The sequence below is a fragment of the Camelus dromedarius genome, chromosome 1 (assembly GCF_036321535.1).
Source record: "Camelus dromedarius isolate mCamDro1 chromosome 1, mCamDro1.pat, whole genome shotgun sequence".
In the NCBI taxonomy this organism is placed as follows: domain Eukaryota; kingdom Metazoa; phylum Chordata; class Mammalia; order Artiodactyla; family Camelidae; genus Camelus; species Camelus dromedarius.
Window position 1 is genome coordinate 10,206,865 of NC_087436.1, and position 22,124 is coordinate 10,228,988.

Sequence of the window (22,124 nt, forward strand, 5' to 3'; positions counted from 1 at the left end):
TTGAAAAAGCCTTCCATCATAAGATGATGCTTTGGGGAAATCTTTATTTGTAACTATGAGTGTGTGCATGTGTGTGTGCACATGTGCACATTTGTGTTTGCTTCTGCACATTCTATTTTGATGCTTGCATGCTTTCCATATGGTACCATCATTTTAAACATACTTTATATTTCAAATATCAAAACACACAGTATATGAAAGAAGTTCTATTCTGATTCCCTTATCCTTATCAAAATAAAAACGGATTTCCCAAGGGTGGAACCGTGTTCAGCCAAAGACTTCAATAGCAAATAGGATATATGTTTAGTTTCTTTTCATATCTAGACTACTAACACCAGGTGACATTCTGACCAACCTAGTGAGGTTATGTTCTTCCAGGGGTCATTTTCAAAGAGAGAAACTGAACTAAATTAGTATACAGTTGAGTCTTCACGTAAGAGAGGACTGAAGACAACTTTCCAATCCAACAGTGTTATTCAGGGGTTGTTTACTTAGGTCTCCTTTGAGAGAGCTACCAAATCCTGTCCTCTACCCCCAGTCCTCTCTCCCCAGTGTCCTGGATGTCCAGCTGATGCTTGGTGATGTTTCTTGGTGAGCCTAGCTGATGTGAAGCATGGCGAACGAAAGAGGAAAGACAGTCGTTGTGCTATTTGTTTACAGTTATCGTAAAAAAAAAATCTTTTGATATGACGGTCTCCTAAGTAATGACCAACTATAAGGTGGCTGCCTCTCTCTGAATTACCTTTCCTATTCCGATTCCAGAAAATTGTGGCTTACCACACCATTGCCCACTGACTACCATGACTTGCAAATTTATTACAAAATATTGTAAGTTATTCATCCCTTTCCAACCCTCTTGTAGTGGGCTCTGTGCTCTCTGAGAGCAGGAGTCTTCAACCTGGCTCACCACCGAGTGCCCCGGCACACGGCGGACACTGGTGCGTGGAGCGCATGGCTGAACTTGGCACCACTGGCGCCTTCGCAGAACAACCACTCAAACACAGCTTCCTGCCTGTGTGGGCTCAGATCTGCCTGGAGGGAGGCCCGTGCTTGTGCGTGGAAGCTTCACAGAAGAGTAAGATCTGCTGCTGCCCAGAGAAGAATGTCTCTATTTAGAACAAATTATTCTATAATACAGAACAGTTGTTCTTTGTTTTTGAAATTTCGACCTGCTCGTGTTTCCTCAAAAGACAAAAGGATGAGGCCATGTGACAACTCCCAGGCACCTCTTAGAAGAATACAGGTGACACCTGTAGTTTCCATCTCATGATCCTTTGACAGAAACGTGTTGGCATTGTTATCTACTCACCCTGGAATATTATTTTAATTGAAATACCAAGTGTAGTTCTGAAAGCGCAAATGTAAGGCAGTAAAACAAACAAACAAACAGAAAACAAACGAGAAAAGCACTTTCGTGGGAAAGGGAATGCTCCAACTGAAGTCAAATGCTTTTCTCTCAGTCATCTTCTTTTTGTTAGTTTCTGATTGACTGAGGCTCTCCCTCCCCCCACAGACATCAGCTAAGAGACCCGCTGGCCCCTCATTCCCACAGAATGAAGCCACGGGAAGGTAAGGGGCGGACTGGGCTTGAGACACCGGCACCACTGGACAGTGAGAAACCTGCTGCGGAAAACTTCCCTGACCTTGGAGTGTGAGTTTGAAAACAAAATCATCCTAAGAGTACCCCCCATCACCAAGGCTGCCCTTAGGGCTCATATAAAAATGGAACCGAGGGGAGGGGAGTACAGCTCAGTGGTAGAGTGCATGCCTAGCATGCACAAGGTCCTGGGTTCAATCCCTGGTACCTCCATTAATAAACAAACAAACAAACCTAATTACCTCCCTCCCCCTCATAAATAAATTAAATAAAACCTTTTTAAAAAGTTTAAAAAATGGAACTGAAACTCAGCAAGAAGATGGGAGAACAAGCATGCATTATGAGGGTAGATATATTGCAAGAAGTATAAAGAAAGCTTTGCCTGATCTCCTATCAGGGTAGAGATTTTCATTGCTTTCCAGGTGTATATATTTGTGAAGAAATAAAACAGCAAACCTACTCCCCCAGAACTGGGTTCCAGTTGTGGGGTAATAGCCAGGAGACATCAAAATGTTTACTGAGGGCTTTCTTAGCTTTTAACCCCAAGCGATCGGAGTAAAACAGAATGAAGCAGGAGAACTCCAGGGATCCCAGGATGTCACCAGCATGACCACACCCACTAAAACTCCTGCCAAAGATTAAAGAGAGTCGTGCGGAGGTTCATCCAGAACTGACTGTGGTTGTATCAGCGAAACTGCAAATTGCTCACGCTGGCAAGTAAACAAGGCATTTTGAATTTCTCTTATGTATGATTACGTATGAGTATTCACTCAGGTGCTAGAAGCTCTAGCTAGAAATCTGATCGCATTCCTGCCCTGTCCAATTTTAAGGCTACAGACTACCAGATCTCCAGCCAGCAGAGAATACATAACACCCTCGGGGTAGCGACTTGTTAGTAACTTGCAGTGGCTCTTGGCTCTTCTAAAAGACGGCTGCTCCATCAGAAGAGGAGGAAATTAACAGAGCAGTTGTTAAATACTGTTCTTTGTTTTTTTTAAACAGGTATCTCATCTAAAGCATGGTAAGTCATTTCGGTGGAAATGTAGAAATACCAAAATGATTATTCCTTTTTATTTGGCATAATAAGTTCACACAGAACTTAGATTTTATGAGCTTTCCAGTATCGTCTTTTTTTCAGCTACAAAATGGACAGGAGCATATTGTTCAACCTAATTGTTACTAAAGCCAAGGTAACTGAATCGATTCACTGCCTCATTTTATTCCTAGAAATGAGACAAGGAATTAAAGAATACACAGAGTGGCATATTTTATATATTTGTCCAATGGTTTATAAATGGAAAACCACATACAGAGAGGACTCTTTTGGGGAGGACATACCATGACAGAAGCATTTGCTGTCCTCATGAGTTTAGATTCATGTCGAGCAGCTGGTTTTGGGGCAGGGGGGCAGGGGGCAGGGCACAGCCATTAAAGGAACGACCAGCAACGAGCACCAAGATAGCAGAAGAGTCAGCCCCGAGCAGACCTTGAGCTTCATTTTACACTCACTGTAATTCATTAGCATGGTGAATGGTGCTCGCAAAGGTGCCGTGACAGTTCCAACGCTGACCATAAAAGGTCAAAAAGTGGGTGATGCCCCATTTCCTGGGACTCCCATCCCCTTCCCCAAAGCAATTGGAATGATCCTCCCATTTGTTAGCATATGAAGTTACCAACCCCATAAAAACAAACAACCCCACACCTTGGGGTCACTCTCTCTTGCCTTCGGAGATGGCCCACACTGTCTATGGAGTGTGTATCTCTCTGAATAAACCTACCTTCACTCAACTATGGCTCACTTACGAATTCTCCCCTGAGCAAAGCCAAGACCCTCACTTGGCGGGGGCACATCCCAAGGACTCAACTGAGACCAGGGACACAGCCATCCTCTCACACCCCATTTTTCCTATATCAGTGTCTCCCATTCAGGAGAGATTCAGACCTACAATACTTCTGTTTCAGAAAAGATTAGTTTATGCACCCTAACCAAGATTGTGTGCCATTCCAACGGCACTGAGTCGTCACTGAGCTTCCTATATTTTTGACTTTTTGACTTCTCTGGGCCCTGAGAATGATTTCTGACTCTTGGTAACTCAGTAGATCAATAAGATGTTTATGAAATATAATAGAAGTAACTGAGTTACTGACTTAAAGATGATGAAAATGGCATTTTCTCAAATCAGCCCTTGATTTCATTCAGACTTTAAAGATTTTCTTTGGGAAACATTAGGATACCTTGATGAATTCACTGACTGTAGATTTGGGGGTAGAAAGAGTAGCAATGAACAAAGTCAGGTTTACTGATATCTTTAGAGGCTATTAAGCCCCAGGTTTCATCAGACTAGGCAGATTTGCACCTTCCTACTTTAAGAAACCATTTCATCTCAACAGACTCGCTGGCCTCCATTGGCTAAATCATAGAAATTCAGAATCATTAGCTAAATTAATTGTTTCATGTGGTTGGTCTTTAGAACATTATAAACTGTCATCGAATTACTAAATTGAGAGCCATTAATTGGATGTACTTTGAATATATTCTAACAAAACGCTATACCTGTCATTCTTAATCACCACTTAAAAACCACCACAAGAAAACTGTGGATGAATCTTAGTGCCATGAAAATACACCATCTAAAAACGTTTAAAAATGCTTCGTGTGTGTACATGAAGGCTCAGAATCTGACAAGTCATTTTGGATACTGTCATTTAAGTATCTCCTGGGGGTCACCCAGGGCCCCATCATTTCAAGGAGGAAGAGTGCGGAATCCTTTTTCTAAGCTTTTAAGGCCCTTAAATCACAGAGGCAGAAATAACACACATGTTTTTCATGCCTAGGACTGTGTTAGACCAGGAGTTGAAAATTCAGATCCATTCACTGGAGCCACAGAGGTGCTCAGATGAGCGGAAGTGGTTTGAGGTTCTGGGCTCAGAAGGAGGGAGAGCTGAGAGATGCGGGGGCCTAGAGCTGAAATGGCCTTTCAAAGGGTCACCCCTGGCCACACTGGTGGTCATCTTAGGGAGTGTGGTTCCAGTAAAGCCACATACTGGGGTTTTCAAATAATTACAGGTGTGTGGAATCTTATGTGAAATAATCACACATTTAAATATTGGTAACTAGTTCAGATTTTCAGCAGGTCAAGTGAAACACACCTGTGGGGCCATCAGGAAGCAGGATTAGACTCTGACATCCTCTGTAGATACATAAATGCTGTTAAAAATAGAAATTTATGTATCTAAAAATAAAATAAAAATTAAAAATTGATTTTTCAGAGAAAGACAAGTATTATATGATATCACTTAGATGTGGAATCTTAAAAAATGATATAAATTCTGCTTACAAACCAAAACCACAGTCATGGACATAGAAAACAAACTATGATTACCAAAGGGCAGAGGATGGAGTGGGATACATTAGGGGTTGGGGATTAACAGATACACACTACTGTATATAAAATAGATGAACAACAAGGACCTCTAGTATAGCACAGGGAACTATATTCAATTTCTTGTAATAACAAATAACGGAAAAGAATCTGAAAAGGAAAAACACACATGCATCTATATGCGTAACTGAATTGCTTTGCTGTACACCTGAAACTAACAATGTAAATCAACTAAACTCCAATCAAAAAATTAAAAAAAAAAAAAAAAGGACACTGACATGCTGCTCTTCATCACTATTTGTGACCAAACAAAACATTTTGAAAAATAAACCTGGATATTTCATTAATCAACAAATAGGAGGTGCCCACTAGGTTGCTGCAACATACTGCTCAGTAAGAAGATGAAAAAGAGATGTGTTTGCCACCTGTCTCTGGTTTGTAAACTGGCTGGCTGAGGGGAAAAGGGTCTCCTGATAGGATTGCAAGTTATTGAGGACGGAACATGAAGAAAGGCTCAGAGCTGTACATCAGGGGGTTTCTATGAAGGCTCAAGATGCAACAAGGAGACTTTCCAAGTTCCCTACAGCATCACGTGGTGGGGCTAGAGAGGAAGAAGAAGAGGAAACGCGCAGATTTCACTGTCCTAGACTGTTGTGCTCAAGTGATGCTCCACGAAGTTGAGGGGAACATCTTATATAGATGTTGCTTGAGAAAAAATGGAGAACTATACAGATGTTATGAAGCAATTTGTACTTCCCTGAGGGGGAAGAAGAGAGATGTACAGAATCACAGAGCACAGTGTGTCCTTTAGCTACTCCAGACAGCACACAGCATCCTTCGGTGGATAACGTGAAGGGCACGGAGCGGGTCCATTTCTATTTCCAGCATCAATTGCTTTGGGACCTAGAGGAACAGACTGTCACATGTGGACACTCAGCGCACCCCCCATGTTAAAAAAAAAAGCAATCCATAACCCAATTGGTTGGAATTGGCATTTTGTGGACCAGTTCTGACATCTATAAATCATTGGCAGAGTTTTAAAATCAAAGCTACTGCAAAAGCAGGGGCGGCTGTCCTCCCTCTCTGTTATTTAAGGATAAATGAAGAACTGCAGTGGTCAGCCACCAAATTGATGCCTACTGGAGTATTCTTGTTTGCTTATCCTGGAACCCATCATGTTTACTTCCAAGCAGTGTTCTTTTCATCCACTTTTGCTCTGCAGTAAGTTTAAATGAAAAAGCAGCTCTAGGCAGATATGTTATTTAACTTGCTGTCTCCACACTGTCCTTTGGAAATTGAGGAATCCTTATATGTAAGGCTGCAGTAAGCCAAAAATATGGGTAAGTTACATGCTAAAATCTGGGGTCCCAGCTATATCATGCATAAATTATATAAAGTTCATTGCCTTTGTCTGTATCCTTTACAAGCTCTCCTTTTCCAGCATTGAGTTAGATGCTAACTTTTATATTTAACTCAGATTCTTACCTTCTTTAGAAAAACATAATAGAAATGAGGAATTTGACAATTAAGTTTATAGATAAAAATACTTACCTTTCTTACAGCTCCATGTACAATATGGAAAAGTGATACTTTTTGATTCTATCTACTCTGATTATACATGAACCATCAAACCAAACCCCCAAATAAAGGCCAACACAAAAAGGAGTCCACACTTTATAAAAGAGATCATTCTCTATTACCCAATGCCTGGCTTTTAAGAAATCAGGTGAGTTCACATTATTTAATCTATGTGATCTCTTATCTAACTTTCTTGGGAATTGACTTCAGTAAGTAGACTGTTCTCACAGATCCCATCAATTGTTACACTGACTTACAAGTATATTTTTCACACACACACACATGCACATATACACATATACATACACATAGTACACACACATGCACATGGTTTTTTCGACTTTAAAAAGTGATTAAAAAAAAATCAGAGTCCTTAGAATCTAAACAGGGAAGTAGGGAGGATTACCTGCAAATACTTGGCTACATTTTACATACTGAGCTCAGCAAAAGCTGTGGATTCTTAGGGGATATTAGCATGTTAGCAAAAGCTTATTGGGTAAATGTCCATCAACAGATGACTGGATAAAGAAGATGTGATACACACACACAAGCACACGCAGATGCGTGCACACACACACAGGAATATTATTCAGCCATAAAAAGTGAAATAATGCCATCTGTAGCAACATGGATGGACCTAGAGATTATCACATTGAGCGAAGTGAGTCAGACAGAGAAAACACAAATATCATATGATATCACTTAGATGTGGAATCTCAAAAACAAATGATACAATTTCTATTTATAAACCAAAACCAGACTCACGGACTTAGAAAACAAACTATGGTTACCAAAGGGGAAAGGGAAGGGAGGGACAAATTAGGGGTTGGGGGTTAACAGACACACTATATATAATAAACAAGGACCTCCTGTATAGCAGAGGGAACTATATTCAATTTCTTGTAATAACCTATAATGATAAGAAAACATGTATGTGTGTATGTGTGTAACTGAAGCACTATAATGTACACCTGAAACTAACATTGTCAATCAACTACACTTCAATAAAAAATGTAAAACAAAAATCTTATCAGGAAAAGGGGTCTTGAAAACAAGCCTGCGTAGCTGGGGCTGCCCGGCGCAGCTGCCCCGGCGACACGTACCTTCCGGAGCGGCTTCAGCTTGGTCTCCATGATGAAGTCGTACTTGCACAGCTCGCAGCAGCGTGTGTCCGAGCTCTTGATCCACTGGTGGAGGCAGGACTGGTGCACGAAGCGCAGGGTGCCGGTGCAGCGACAGGGCGTGATGAGGGGGCTCTCCTCATCCCCTTCGCAGTGGCAGATCCTGGGGAGCACACAGCAGCCTGGTGAGACCTCTCGGAGGGCGCCCAGCATCCTCCTCCCCGCGCCGCCCAGGCTGGATTAGAAACTGCAACCGCGGATTTAGAATGCAACGCAGTTCACTTCCACCTCGTGCTGAACCTGAGTCTGGCATAGTCATTGCTGGACTCTTAAGTCACTTTATAAGATTTTAGACACTGATGCATCAGAAATGCACCATGACCTCATTCCTACACCGAAGCCAATTTTAACAGCACCACTGTTAAGCTATGTCCTCACCTTAATCTATTAATGGTCGGTGTCCATGAGCACAAACTTGCTTTAATATATAGAAGTTATGGCTTAGTATTTGAAGAACTATTGTAATCTGATAACTTGCTTTATTTTGATGACAGTTTTATAGGGCGTGTAATTTAGTACATATGGCATTCCACCAATATGGAAGAATTATGAAAAATTTTAACGTGTTACCATGGACTTAAGTGAATATAGAAGGTTTTAGCTTGGTAATATTACAAAGAATTTCCTAGGAAGATACACACATCTTCGGTTACAAATGGCCTAAACTGTCAATAATCATCATTGTTTAAAAGTCACAAAAATTACTGCTTACATAAAGTTTACATACAGTAAATCCTACTTTTAAGACGTTAATTACTACATCCGACGAATTCCAAGTTGAGCTAGTCTACTGAATTACTGCGACTTCTGGTGTTGCCGATTCAGTCTGTGAAATCTTCATTATTCTCATCTTTACATTAAAAAAAAAAACTAATTCGTTTTTCTCATTGGATGAGATAAGCTTTTCAAACCGCCAGATCATGAATTCAAATCTTAACCCTTCAACAATTCTTATGATTTAACCAGTTGTTAGAAGTTGTTGATAAATTTGATTAGAACGATTGCTTGAAATCTGTTAGAAATATGAAGGCCATGTTCCCCAAATACCTGAATAGTTACTGTTTTGAGGTGAGTCACAGTTTAAATGTGGCTGGAAGGATGTCTGAATTGCTGCCCCTGGCCTTTCCTTTTAGGTCTATGTGCCCTCTTCTCCAGAAGCATGCATTTTAAACAGTGGATTTTAAAATATATTTATCTATCTCAGCTGTCTCCCCAGGGGAAATGAAATTTGGTCAGTTTGTTACTGCAGTCAGATACAGGAATTGAAACCCAACCCGCCTCTAACCTCAAAATAAAGAAGTATGACACAGTACACTAGTATTTTGGGTCTCCTTTTCTTAAGTAAAAATAAAGTAAGCAAAGAGGAAGCCTGGCTTCAGGAGTCCTTTGGGTGGGAGTGATTGGATGAGAACGCAGGGAAGTTCAAGTCAGTGTCCGTCTTCCCCTGAACTGAGTTAGGAAGTAGCCGTGTTTCTGTGGGAGCTCGTGTCAAAGGCTGACTCTGTGGGGAGCAAATAAATCTTCTGAGCCCACTCTTTAATACGAAAGCCCGAGACATCTCCTCTCTCCAAACGTGCAGGTCCTGGGATCGGGGCTTAGTATGCTTTATATCATATCTGTTGCCAGTAGAGTGTTGGTCAGTAGATGTTTGTTGACTCAGAGAATTGTTCAGTCAACAAGCCATGACTTATTACACAAGCAACCAGTGAAAGCAAATCTGGGTTTCTAAAGCACTGCATTTTGTTGTAATATTTATTTTTGGACCCACGGAAACCTAACGAATTATACATTATGAGTGGCTGGTACTTTTTTAAGTCCTCTGAACCTCTTCTCTTTCTGCCTCCACTCAAAGATACCCTGCTAGATCAGGGCCAGCAAACCATGGCCCAGTCCTCGCCGCTGCGTGTTCTGGTAAATGAAGTCCTCTTGGCACACACCCATATGCATTTGTTTATGCAGGACTTCGAGCGCGTTTGCACCGCAACCACAGACACGGAGAGTTGCTGCAGACGCCACGTAGTCACAAAGACCGCCACGGTCACTACCTGGACCTTCACGGAAAACGTCAGCTTACCCTTGCCCTAAACACGGTAATGCTGAGTTCAGGACCACGTCTGACTATTATCGACGGTGATGAAAACAAAGTTTACAAAATAAATCACCCCAACTTCTGCAAGTCACAAGCACTGCAGTAGAGGTTCCAGAGAGAAGCGCACGATAAAAAGGAAGGTCCCTCCTGGCTTACCCGCAGTTTCTCATTTGAAAAAGAAAAATTGGCCGTTAATGCCATCTGATAATTCAGCACTGAAAAGAGGGGTCTAGTGCTGTCTGAGGCTCTGATATTTTTTTTTAACTGACATGAAAAAGTCATTCATCATAAACAGATTGAAGCCAGGACCTCACTGATGACCGTGTTCAGACTTGCTGGAATAGTTTCCCAATCGTAGTCAACTTCCTGTATCTTACAGATGCTTTCAGAATTTTTTTCTCCTGAAACTGTTCTTTGAAGCATCACCAGCAGTATCATTTTTTTTTCATAAAATTAAGATTATTTCTCTAGGGGGCAGGGTATACCTCAGTGGTAGAGTGCATGCCTAGCATGCACGAGGTTCAATCCCCAGTCCCTCCATTAAAAAGAAAATGATTAAGTAAGTACACCTAGTTACCTCCCCTTGCCAAAAAAAAGGAAAAGAAAAGAAAAAAAGGGATTATTTTCCATAGGGAAATTCAAAAGCTTGATTTATGTTCATTCCCATTTTACAAAATTCTTTTTTTTTTTTTACAGCATTTTAACATTTTGAAGTTTTTCTAAATTATACAACTCAGGTTGGATCCCAAGAGCCTTTTTTAAACCATGCTGAGACTGTCCTAAATAGATTCAAGAACTAAATATCAACTTTGGATATCTCCTGGAAATAAAAAAGTGATAGTGCCATTGCAGAAAGAATGAAACAGTTCTTAAATTGACAAACTTCACGCAAACCACTATTGCTAAATTATAACTGAAAACGCAGTAATAAAAAATATAAACATGCTTTATCCAACAGAATAATGGTGTAGAGAACATGATTTTAATAATAAAATAAAAATGCATTGTAAAATAATCATAATTTTGATGTATTTTTACCTTATGGGAAATCGAGACTTGGTAGTTCAGTGATTTTTTAAAAATCAGTGGTGACTGACGTTGGTGTCTGTCATCTAGTGATAGGAACAGGCTGAATTCAGAGATTTTATTATTTTAGTATTTTAACTGGAGGCTTACAGTTTAATCAGCATGTGTTAGGCTTTTACCATTTATGACTTGAATAAACTTCTACTTCTGTATAATTTCTAGCTTTCTGTAAAGAGTGGAGCATAAAATGCTATATAGCAAATTAAATTTAGAGTATGTGTGTGTGTGTGTTTTCAAGTCCCTTAATATTTGACTTTTAAGAAAAGTAGGCTTCTTTTTTTTGTCTTGTATATCTTAAAAAGCCCCCCACTGTCCCCACTCCCTACCCCATCCCTTGCCAAGGCTTCTTGGCTCTGGTAAAATAGTATTGTTTTTTTTCTGCATACATTTTTTTAAAAATAATTCATCACTTTAAAACAATCTTCATGAGGGCCGTAGTGATTTTGTAACTTGGGAATTCTTTTCATTCATCCATTATTTCATTCATTCACATTTTCTTAGTTCTTGCTACATGCACAGAAAACCAGATACCACCATTAGCACGCAGGGTGACTTGAGAGGGAGAGAGAAGTGCCTGGAGGCAGGGACCCCATTTGGGCAATGATTACAATCATCTGGGTGTTAAGAATCTGGAACAGTGCGGTGACACCGGGTTGGGGATGGGAGACTCAGTCTACAGAGGGTGCCACGATCCCCAGGCCATCGCTTGGTTTCCATGCTTAGTCTTGGCAGCGAAGCACACCTACAACACGTGACTTTTAAAGGCAGTCATCCCTGTAGCCCTCAGACAGCGTCTCAGCTCCCTTCCCCTAGTCCACGCCTCTGCCCCCTCCTTTCCCCACCTGCGTTTCCCGCCATGTGCCTCTCCCACTAAATAAGCTTTGAGCACAGCAGTTAGGGATACTATCATTTGTAATGGTTTAATTTGGATGCAGTCTTTACTCAGAACTAGCCATCACGCTTCAGAGTTTGGCCCCCATTCTTCAAATTCACTTCTGAAAAAAGACTGGCATATCTGTTGGGCAGAAGCCACGCGGAAAGGCAGGAAGGATGAGAAATTCGTGCTCATGTAAATGAGCGAAGAGAATAATCTCTCTTTTGGTGAAACAGAGCAGAGCAGTGACAGGATAGCTGACTAGGGAAATTTTTATTTTAAATTTTCATTTTGGGGGAGGGTATATCTTAGTGGTAGAGCACATGCTTAGCGTGCACGAGGTCCTGGGTTCAATCCCCAGTACCGCCGTTGAAAAATAAATAAACCTAATGACCGAGTCCCCCCCAAGCAAACAAAAGACCTAAGAAAAAACTTTAAACACTTCTTCATTTTGTCTTTACAAGGAACAGCTGAACTTGTTCATAAGCAGAGGTGAAGGTGCCACAGAGAGGTAGACATTTACAAAAATAGACAAAAGAATGACCCATTGTTAAGTGAATGTTCTTGAGAAGTTGAAAAAGCATGGGGAAAGAAGGGATGTAAGAGGAATATCTTTGGGCAGGTGGAAGAATACGTAGGTAGGAAACAGACTCCGTTCCTGTGAGCAAGAGGTCGGGGAGAGAGGGCAGGTGAAGACGGAAACGGGGTGGGGGTGCAGGGAAAGATGGCTGGGTCTGGGGGGTCTTATCGTCTTTTGTGATACAGAGACAACAGGTTTGCTGTAGAGAAGGAGGCAAGGCATGAAACCCCGCCCTGAAATCCCCAGGTCCGAAATGGGAAGGGCGAGGAGGGAAAGATTCTGGCACATCAGAGGGTTCGGTGTCAACATGGTTGTCTTCTGGTCCAGACTAACCGAGCAGGGAAGCAAGTGGAACCACGTGGTGGCCACTGTATTAAGGGAAGAGGAGGGGTTTGAGAGACGGCAAGACAACGATGCTGAAGGACTGATGCTGAAAATGGGAGGAAATGGGAGAAAGCTTGTCTCTATGTAGAGTATGTACTCATCGCCCTCATGGATGAATTCATATCCCTATTGTGCTTTTTCTCCATTGTCACAGAAAAATAAAAATAAAAACAACTGAATGATTTCAATTCAATTGTGCTGGAGGTTCGCAAGCAAATCCAGTCCTGACTCCCATCCTTGTTCTCTGCTCCAGTAAACTGAAGAAGTTCTCCAGTTCACTCATGTGTAAAAGGAGGTTAAAAATAACTCTTGGACTCACAGACATAAACAACAAGCTAACGGCTACCAAAGGGAAAAGGGGGGGAGGGATAAATTAGGAGTTTGGAATTAGCAGATACACACTACTGTACATAAAAGAGACAAACAACAAAGCCCTGCTGTACAGCTCAGGGAATGACATTCAATACCTTGTAATAACCTATCATGAAAAAGAATATGAAAAAGAATATAAATGTACATGTATAACTGAATCATTTGGCTGTACACCAGAAACTAACGCAACAATGTAAATCAACTATACTTTAATTAAAAAATTAAAAAAAAACCCTCTTTAAGTGTCATGAGGATTAAATAAGATAAAAGGGTGCATACCTGAGGGGTAGTTGGCAATCTAATATTTGTGAATTTTATTATGGATAATTTGTTCATGTTAGCATGGGATCATGGGATTAACGAGACCACCGCCACTATTACTATGAATTTCACTGATCTACGTTATTGCTTTCAGGGCATTGGGATAACAGTTCTTAGCAGCTAGTTTGTTAAACCGGTTACAGCAAATGCTTGTAAGGCCACTGTCACGAATTCCGACTCTATCCAGGTGAGTTAGTTATTGACTCATTTGAATCCGCAGGTGAGTCAAGTCACAGAAATGTCTCAAAGAAAGCTGGACTCGGAGTATGGTCAGATCTGTGTAGAATGAAACTGGAATTGAATTCAGCTTCACTCTTCCGCATGTTGGGTGACCTCAGCCAAGTTTTCAGACAGTTGGTTTTCTCATCGGTAAAATTGTACATGGCTATTACAAGGTTCAAATAAGATCTATGAGAAAATACTGCAAAATATAAATAGTATCCCAAAGTCACGCATCACTGCCAACATATAAATAGTCAATAAAATCAACAAAAATGCTGCTAGGTGATAGGCAATGCACTGCATGCTTTTTATAAAAGCAACTCATTTTTTTTATATAAAAGCAACTCATTTTTTTATATAAAAGCAACTGCATTTTGCTTTACAGGACGCTGTCATTTTCCACCTTGTAGGACTGTGGCTTACTGTAACAATGGGATTACGTCTCTGCTGAGCTACCAACACTCTCTTTAGATTCAAGTCTAAGGGCCTTCTCTAGCTCTTCATCTTTCCTGAAGTCCTTATGGACTAGCCCCTCCTCCCGGAAACCTCTCCCTTTTTGGCTTATGTGACACTGTGCTTATGTCACTACCCTTAAAGATGGGGAAAGAGGAATCAGAGGGCATGTAAGACGGTTGTAGGGATGGAAGCAGTGATTGGTTGTGGAGGACAGACCCCAAATGTCAGGATTCTGCAGCCTGGAAAGGTGAGAAATGATAGGGGGCGGAAATGATGGAGGAGATGTGATGGGGGGGGGGTCCTATGACCCTATGACATGCTGTGTGAGGAACAGTATGCAATTCAGCATTTCTGAAAACACGGCTAAGACTCGTCGACCACAATCTAATGCAGTAGGTCAAAAGGGCTGCCTTTTAAAGTGTGAGTGTAGTCATTTGGGGACGAATAAAAAGAAATACTAAGTCCTACAGTTAACATCTTGCGAGGGGAAAAAAAAAAAAGGCAGGGGAGGGAACATTCCATGGCAACTGACTTTAGATACGTGACAGGCTATTGTGTAAAAGGTGGCTAGTCTTATTCTGTCCCATAACTGGATCCAGCGAGTCAGAGTTACAGGAGAGATTAATATATCTCTTTCCAAAGCTGAACTGAGCTGACCCAGGAGGGTGTAGATTTCCCATCATGGAAAATACTCAATAGGAGGGTCTAGCTCAGTGGTAGAGCGCATGCCTAGCAGGCGTGAGGTCCTGGGTTCAATCCCCAGTCCCTCCAGTAAATAAACAAACAAACAAACAATTACCACCCCCCCCAACAAACAACAATAAACAGAGTGATTCTGTGGCAGACACAGTACAAAGGAGCTCCAGGAAGGGTAATTAAACTACATGACCTCAAACCCCTAGCGTTGCAATTCTGTTTTCCTTCCTTTCCCACAGACTGATCTCTTGTCTTACCCCCTGAAGTTTCTTTGTCAGCATTTCCCGTCTGCTTATACTGGGAGTTTTGGACTTAGCACTTTTTATTTTCCCTTTTGACACTGACCACTCCAGGGAGGCAACCCACAGGTTCAAGCTTCACTCCCAGGCTTGGAATTTTAAAACATTCATCTCCAAAACCAACCTGCAGCCTCTCCAGTAACAAGAAACGTCGGCTGGTTGTGTTTTCCTGTATCCCGCCATTTCCCATATGGCTTCTCTCCTGAACATCTCATTCTCTTGGTTTGCCTTTCTTTTTAAGACTTCTGGATACTTCAGACTCTAAATCCTAATTGTTATCAATATGCCAATATTTTTCTCTCTCAGTGTTTTGTTTTGTTTTGTTTTGTTTTTTTAATTTTCCTCCTTTTCATCCTCACTGCCATCGCTCTAATAGCTTTGAATTGTCAACAGATACACCCACTGTCTTTAAAGCTCTACTCCTTCCAAATCACTTTTTAAGCACACAGTTATTCAGATCCTTTTAAAATACTGCCAGTCTTCAAGAACCCTAACAATCAAGTAAAATCCAAATTGTTTCACCCAGTTTTCATACGACCTCCCATAATTTGGATTTACCTCTCCCACCGTATTTCTCACTAATCCCTAACGTACAGGCATATCAACATGGCACAGAATTTACCAGCCAAGAAGCTATGGGTTTTGCCACAAATTAGTTACCACTGTGCCAAGATCTGGAGTTTTCTCAGACTACAGGACAGTTGAAGGGTCCTGGGTGTGCTGTCCATCAGTCGCGGTTAATGCACAAGGCTGTTACCATGTTGTGCACTTGGTATGATGTCGGAAATGGTACTACAGTCAGCATCAGAATCCCACTTCCGCTGGTCCACGCCTGTTAAGTCACTCAATCTCCGGTGCTTTCAAGTCCCTCATCAATAAAATAGGAAAACAGCAGTGTCTACTTCATAGGATTATTTATAAGAATCAAGTTAATTAAGTGTCAATAAAGGTTAAACAGTATTTTTTTCAATTAACGTTCAGATGTGTATTTCCTTAGCCGGTTGCATTCTGGGATCATCTGCTTCTTGGACCTTTCTCAAATATGATCTCAAGCCGGTGACACCCACTCCCTCTCCTGATCACACCTCATTTAAATTTAAGCTGCCCTAAGACTCACACCCCTCACGAACCAGACTGCAAGATCTCTACCGATAATGTTTGAGGTGCCATTTTCCCTAAATTTTATACCACCCAGAGCCAGTCTTGGCTATTTGTTGTTTTATTTATGCAAGTTCTGCCAGTATGACCTGAAGAAATTCTTGTTGATTAATCTTGTCTGGGAAGAATAGCAGAATATTAAGACAAATCTAAGTGATGAGAGAATTAAAAAGTCAAGGTAAAGATGGCTAATTACTAGACCACAAATGAACTGGGAATAATTTACCTGAAGCTATCCCAGGTGCAGAGCAAAAGCCAAAAGAGAGAGTCTCGCTTAGCGAGACGATTTAGCAATTCTCAAAGGATGTCACCACTTCCCAGTGTTTTATTTATGTTTCGGGAAAATGTGCTTATAATGAAAGTGAGAAAAGTATGACCCTTACCCATACCATGCACTCTTCATTTGCACTGAGGAACTAAACTGACGTGTTCTGATTTTATACCCTATCTGGGCATCAGAGGAAGCCACGCAAACTGATGTGCTGTAAAAAGGAGAAGTAACTCTTCTTAATAAGAAAAGAAGATGGACAGTATTGAGTATTTTTCTTAAAAACAGCTGTTTCCAGCAAACTTTTACTGATATGGATCCAGAATATATATATATTTTTGGAATTAAAAGGAAAAGACCTTGTAAATCAGGTTTTGAAGATTTCATTACAGAGATGAAGAGAGGTGCGATGGCCTACCGTTCAGCCTGAGATTTAAAATATTTTGAAAATGCCAATTCAAAATACAACTGTGATGTAAGAATAAAAACATTTTATGGCAGAGCTGATATCATTTTTGTATTGCTAAGTTTGGGCATTCTGAATCTACAGGCAACCTTTCAACATCTACAGATGAGTGGCAATTCTTCACACCCAAGGGAATTTTTCACATGTCTTTGTTTTCTCAAAGGAGTATTTTCGATTCAAAAAAAAACCCCAAAAAACAAAAAATAAAAAACCTGGTACATCCCGTGACTTCCTGAGTTTAATTTCATGCCTGAATTTGTCAGCACTGACTTGGGCAAAACCTCAGACCATCTGCCCAGAGCTGCAGGGAAGGATGGACAACCGAGGCAGTGACACAGCAATGTCCCTGGCTCCTCACTGGATCCTGGAGTGGATCCAAAGCCACGGCTGATGAGCCGCATCCTCTTCCCACTGGATTCCGCTCGATGGAAAATGGTGGAGAAGAAGATAACGGCGATCACTTGTGCCAATAGCGGAAGCAGAGGTGGCCAGGCTCATCTGAAGTCGTGGGAATTTGGGTTGCATGGGCTACAATGGATTGGGAAGATGCTACCTGAATTGCTCCTCCTGCAGCCCTGCCGCCTCTGTTGATGGTTCAAACCTACTGATCCCAGGAGTTTAAATTCTGATTGGGATCGAAGTTCCCATTGGGACTCTTCTATTACCGGCTAGCTGAGTGAGTCAGTCTCACAGTGGGCTAGGCCCGCTCTGAGGACTTTCTGAGACGTCTCCATCGGGTCGTGGAGGACGCTAGATTTTTTTTCCCCTGTGTGTTGGCATGTGTAGCCCCAGGAATTCCAGCCACAAGGGTACCCAACAACACAACAGTTCTTCCACATCAGTCTCAGTATCAGCTCAAACTGCCCAAAACCTCCAAATCAGGGGAGACCAAAAGATGAAGTGAGGGAGGAGGGTAGGACACGGTGGTAGAGTGCCTGCTCCTCCCCAGTGCATCCACTAATCAAAAAAAAAAAAAAAAAAAAAAAAGGCGGGTGGTAAAGGAGCTTCAAAAGATGGACTGTGCCCTTTGGGATAACCCTTCCCTGTGAACCATCACTTTGCTGCCCTGTTCACCCTCTGTTGGGGGGCTCAGAGCATCGTTTACTTCCAAGTAAAGGAACTGATTTTCCCTAGTGGTATTTACCTTCCCAGATCCTACCTTATAATTTTGGTGACATACAGGTGAGTAAATAGATAATAACTTTGAATAAATGTCCTCATGCAATGATTTTATCTACACTCTCAGATGTCACAAACATTCATTTTACGTCAGCTTTGAGATCCTTTTTGTGTGTCTGTGAGATCGACAAAACAGAACGACAGATATTTGTAAGCAGGTATTCTCGAAGTTAGGAGGCTTCATTTTTTATTAGCTTCATGCATTGACGTGAAAAGGAAAGAAGGAAGGACAGATAACACAAACTCACTTGTTTTCTGTGTAGATATAACCAAAGAAATACATTTGGTCAGATGCAGAGTAGGGCTCTGGTACGTACGTAATAACAGAGCTATTGGAAAACTTAAAACATTTTAGTCTTTTTCTTTTCTGATTGTGGCAGTGATTCTTAATCCAAGTTGATTTTGTGACAGCACTTTTGGTGACTGCTGAGTGCTGGAGTCCTCATCGCCTCATCCTCAACCACGACTTCCATTTTTCATTCATCTGATCTGTCTGAGCGCTGCTTTAAAGGAAGTCTCGAGTTGCCGTGGATAATTGACAAAGCCGGTCACTTATTTACAGATAACCAAGAAGGCACTGAATGAATTAGAAATATGCTTTTAAGTATTTTACATGTAAATTCTCCTACCTAGGCAAGGAGTTGTCTTGGCCAAATACTGGCCAAAAATTTTATAGCAGTTCCAGCCATCATCAGTGTTTATTCATTTATTCACTGATTTCTTCATTTGTTCATTTAATAATCATTCTCTCACCAAATAATTGGTTGCATATGTACTAGATGTAAGGTTATATAAGGTGCAAAGATGAGTAAATCTTAAAAATAATGGTAATAAATGGAAAGATGAGTAAGTCTCAGCTTGTGCCCTTCAAGGAGGTTATATTTTGACACTTTCTACGTTGGACATTTGCACAACTAACTGGAATCCAAGGTACCACAGGATGCGTGCTTTTCAAGTCCTGAGCAAGGACAGGGGATGTCATGCATAGATGTGGGGTGGGGACGGTGGTTATAGCCCAAGGGAAGATGTTTATAGGAACTGGACTTGGAGCCTGGGTAGAATTTGGCACATAAAGATGGAAGTTGGTAAAATACTCCAGACATAAAAGATACTTTTGGTGAATGCTACAAGTAGGAATCACCAGGTAATCGGATCAAGTGTGTGGCAGGTTTAAAAGGAATATGAAAGTTCAGGTAGGACTGGAATGGAATGTCACACTGAAAAACAAGATTGTGAGAGCCTAAAAGACGCTTCCTTCGTCCAGTGCCACCATTTACACACACACACACACACACATATACACATATATACAGGCACACATATAAAAAAAGCTTTAGTGACATTCAGTTGGAGTGGAAACTCCATAAAGAACCCAAGTAAGAAAGTAAATTATTAGAAAAAATTAATCTGGCTGTGTGATCTCAGAGTTAGAAAGAAAAAGAAGAGAATATTATAACAGTCAAAGTCAACAGTAATAAGAATGAGCAGTAGTGTAATAGTCATGAGAAGCAAAAAGAGAACAGGAGATGTTGCAACAGTAGAGTTGGTGGAACGTGGGTGTGAGTCTGGGAAAAGGAGCTGGGATGAGCTGTGGGAGGACAGGACTGAACACAAAGAGCTTCTCGGTACAGAGTGAGAGATGAATCTATTTACAGGGCCTCCGAGCATTTGTTTGTCGCCACAGGTACCACTTGGAAACCACCCTGTTCATGATTTCATTTTGAACATCCTTACACTCTACTAGGAGGGTCATTTTGAAAAGCAGAAGGAAGTGGTTCCATGCTTTCTCATAGATGCTACTTTCTTAGAGTGGATATTTTTCAAGAAGAATCATATTTGAAAGGTCTTTTTACACATAGCAGTAGAACTGCCTGTAACAAATCACTATCTCAAATTATAATCATATTGGAAATATACTTGTCCAGTTAGCAGTAGAATTACAGATACATAATTAATGATTGATAATAATCCTCTTTCTAATTCACATCTTCCTAGTGTGTAGTATACCCAGAGAGATTCTTACACCATTTGATTATCCCAATCATTCGTTTCTCAAACACAAAACAGAAAGCACAACTTTGTGGAAACAAACTGAAATGAATTATAAACATAAAACCACAAAATTTTTATTTTATTCAGAATCCTGATAGAACAAAATTTCCATTTAGATAAGAACACTAAATTTTTTTCTGACAGCTTTCATTCTTCCAAAGCCCTGTGTATGAACTTTATATGTTGTCACTAAGAGATATAACTGAGAAAAAAATAGTATAATCCTATTAAAATTAGATGCATAAAAAGAGTAGAAGAAAATATTTAAAAATCTAGTGATCATCTATCTAGGTAATTAAGTTTAAAATAGAAAAGTACTTTTCTTTATTTTTAAATTCTTTTACAATAACAACTATTATTACAATCACTAAAAGAAATTTTAAAATAAACTAAAAACATTAAGATTTAAGAATATTTTTCCAATTTATTCCATTTTATTTTCTTTCATTCTCTAGTAAGTAAACAAATTCATGAATATTTGATGGATTTATATATTTGAACAATTTGGACAAGTACTGTCTTATTGTGCGTAAATGTGAGTTGCTTCCTGTCCAGCTTTTGGATAATCCCTCTCCATGAGAGTCTTCTGGAATGATGGAAAGCATTAAGAATAGTTTGTCCCCTACAATTTGAAGCATATGGACCCCAATGTTCATAGCAGCACTATTTACAATAGCTAAGACATTAACTGAATGTCCATCAGTGGGTGAATAGATAAAGAAGCTGTGGTATATTTACACAATGGAATACTACTCAGCCCTAAAAAAGAATAAAATAATGCCATTTTCACCAACATCATCGTTGAACCTGGAGATTGTCATTCTAAGTGAAGTAAGGCAGAAAGAGGAGGAAAAATAGCATATGATATCACTCATATGTGGAATCCAAAAAAAGAAAAAAGACATGGATGAACTTATTTACAAAACAAGAAACGTACTCACAGACATAGAGAACAAACTTATGGTTACTGGGGAGAAAAGGTGGGAAGGGATAAATTGGGAATTTGACATTTTTCAGATACTAACTTCTATATATAAAATAGATAAACAAGTTTATTTTGTATAGCACAGGGAACTATATTCTATATCGTAGTAACGTATAACAACAAAGAATATGAAAAGCAATATATGTATATATATGTATGACTGAAACATGATACTGTACACCAGAAATTGACACACTGTAAACTGATTATACTTCAATTTAAAAACATCTTGCTCTTTGTTAAAAAAATAAATAAAAATAACAGTTTGTCCCCCACCTCCACTCCACACACACACACCAATGCCAGGGGTAGCTAATATTTTCTGAATTCTAAGCACATAAAACATGACATTTCATGCCAGCTATGGTGTACATCTGTGACCTCAGCGAGCAAGTGTATTCAGATGCTCCCTTTAGTTGTACAATAATTCTGCTTCGGTTTCTTGGAAGATTAAACCAACTGACTCTCTGCTCATGGAAAGGGGTCTGTCTTCAACTGCGTCACTAGCATTTTCCACTGCCTGGATTTGTGCATGGGTTTGAACTTCCTCCACACTCATCACTGTCCACTGAGCCTCTTTCAATGCCTGCCCTGCATTTCTTATTCCTGTAAAACCTCCTTTTGATTTTGGATCTTTCTTCTTTTGATCTTTCTCCTTTGTGGACAAACTTTTTCACTATGACATCATCTAAATGATAAGCTGATAGCACATTTCCTCCACATCCAATATGAATGAATTTCATGAATTACGTCTGCTCGATGCCATCATTTAGTATCATCTCTTTCCTGTTGTGTTTGCCTTTTTGTTATGTCTCTGAATCAGCTGTCTTTATGTGATGATAGAAACAATTAAAAAATTGTAAGTGTATAATGTCAACAGAGGGTTTAATGAAAGTTA

At 40.3% G+C, this 22,124-nt stretch overlaps 1 protein-coding gene across 2 annotated transcripts in view; it reads right to left on the bottom strand.

Moving 5' to 3' along the window:
• The window catches only part of MARCHF1 (membrane associated ring-CH-type finger 1), a 436,459-nt gene that overhangs the window by 42,272 nt on the left and 372,063 nt on the right, over nucleotides 1-22,124 (bottom strand). For both annotated transcript variants that reach the window (XM_010986366.3, XM_064487462.1), the window contains one exon: nucleotides 7,662-7,842. In XM_010986366.3, coding sequence (XP_010984668.1) covers nucleotides 7,662-7,842 — 181 coding nt within the window. The remainder of the gene's footprint in view (nucleotides 1-7,661; nucleotides 7,843-22,124) is intronic.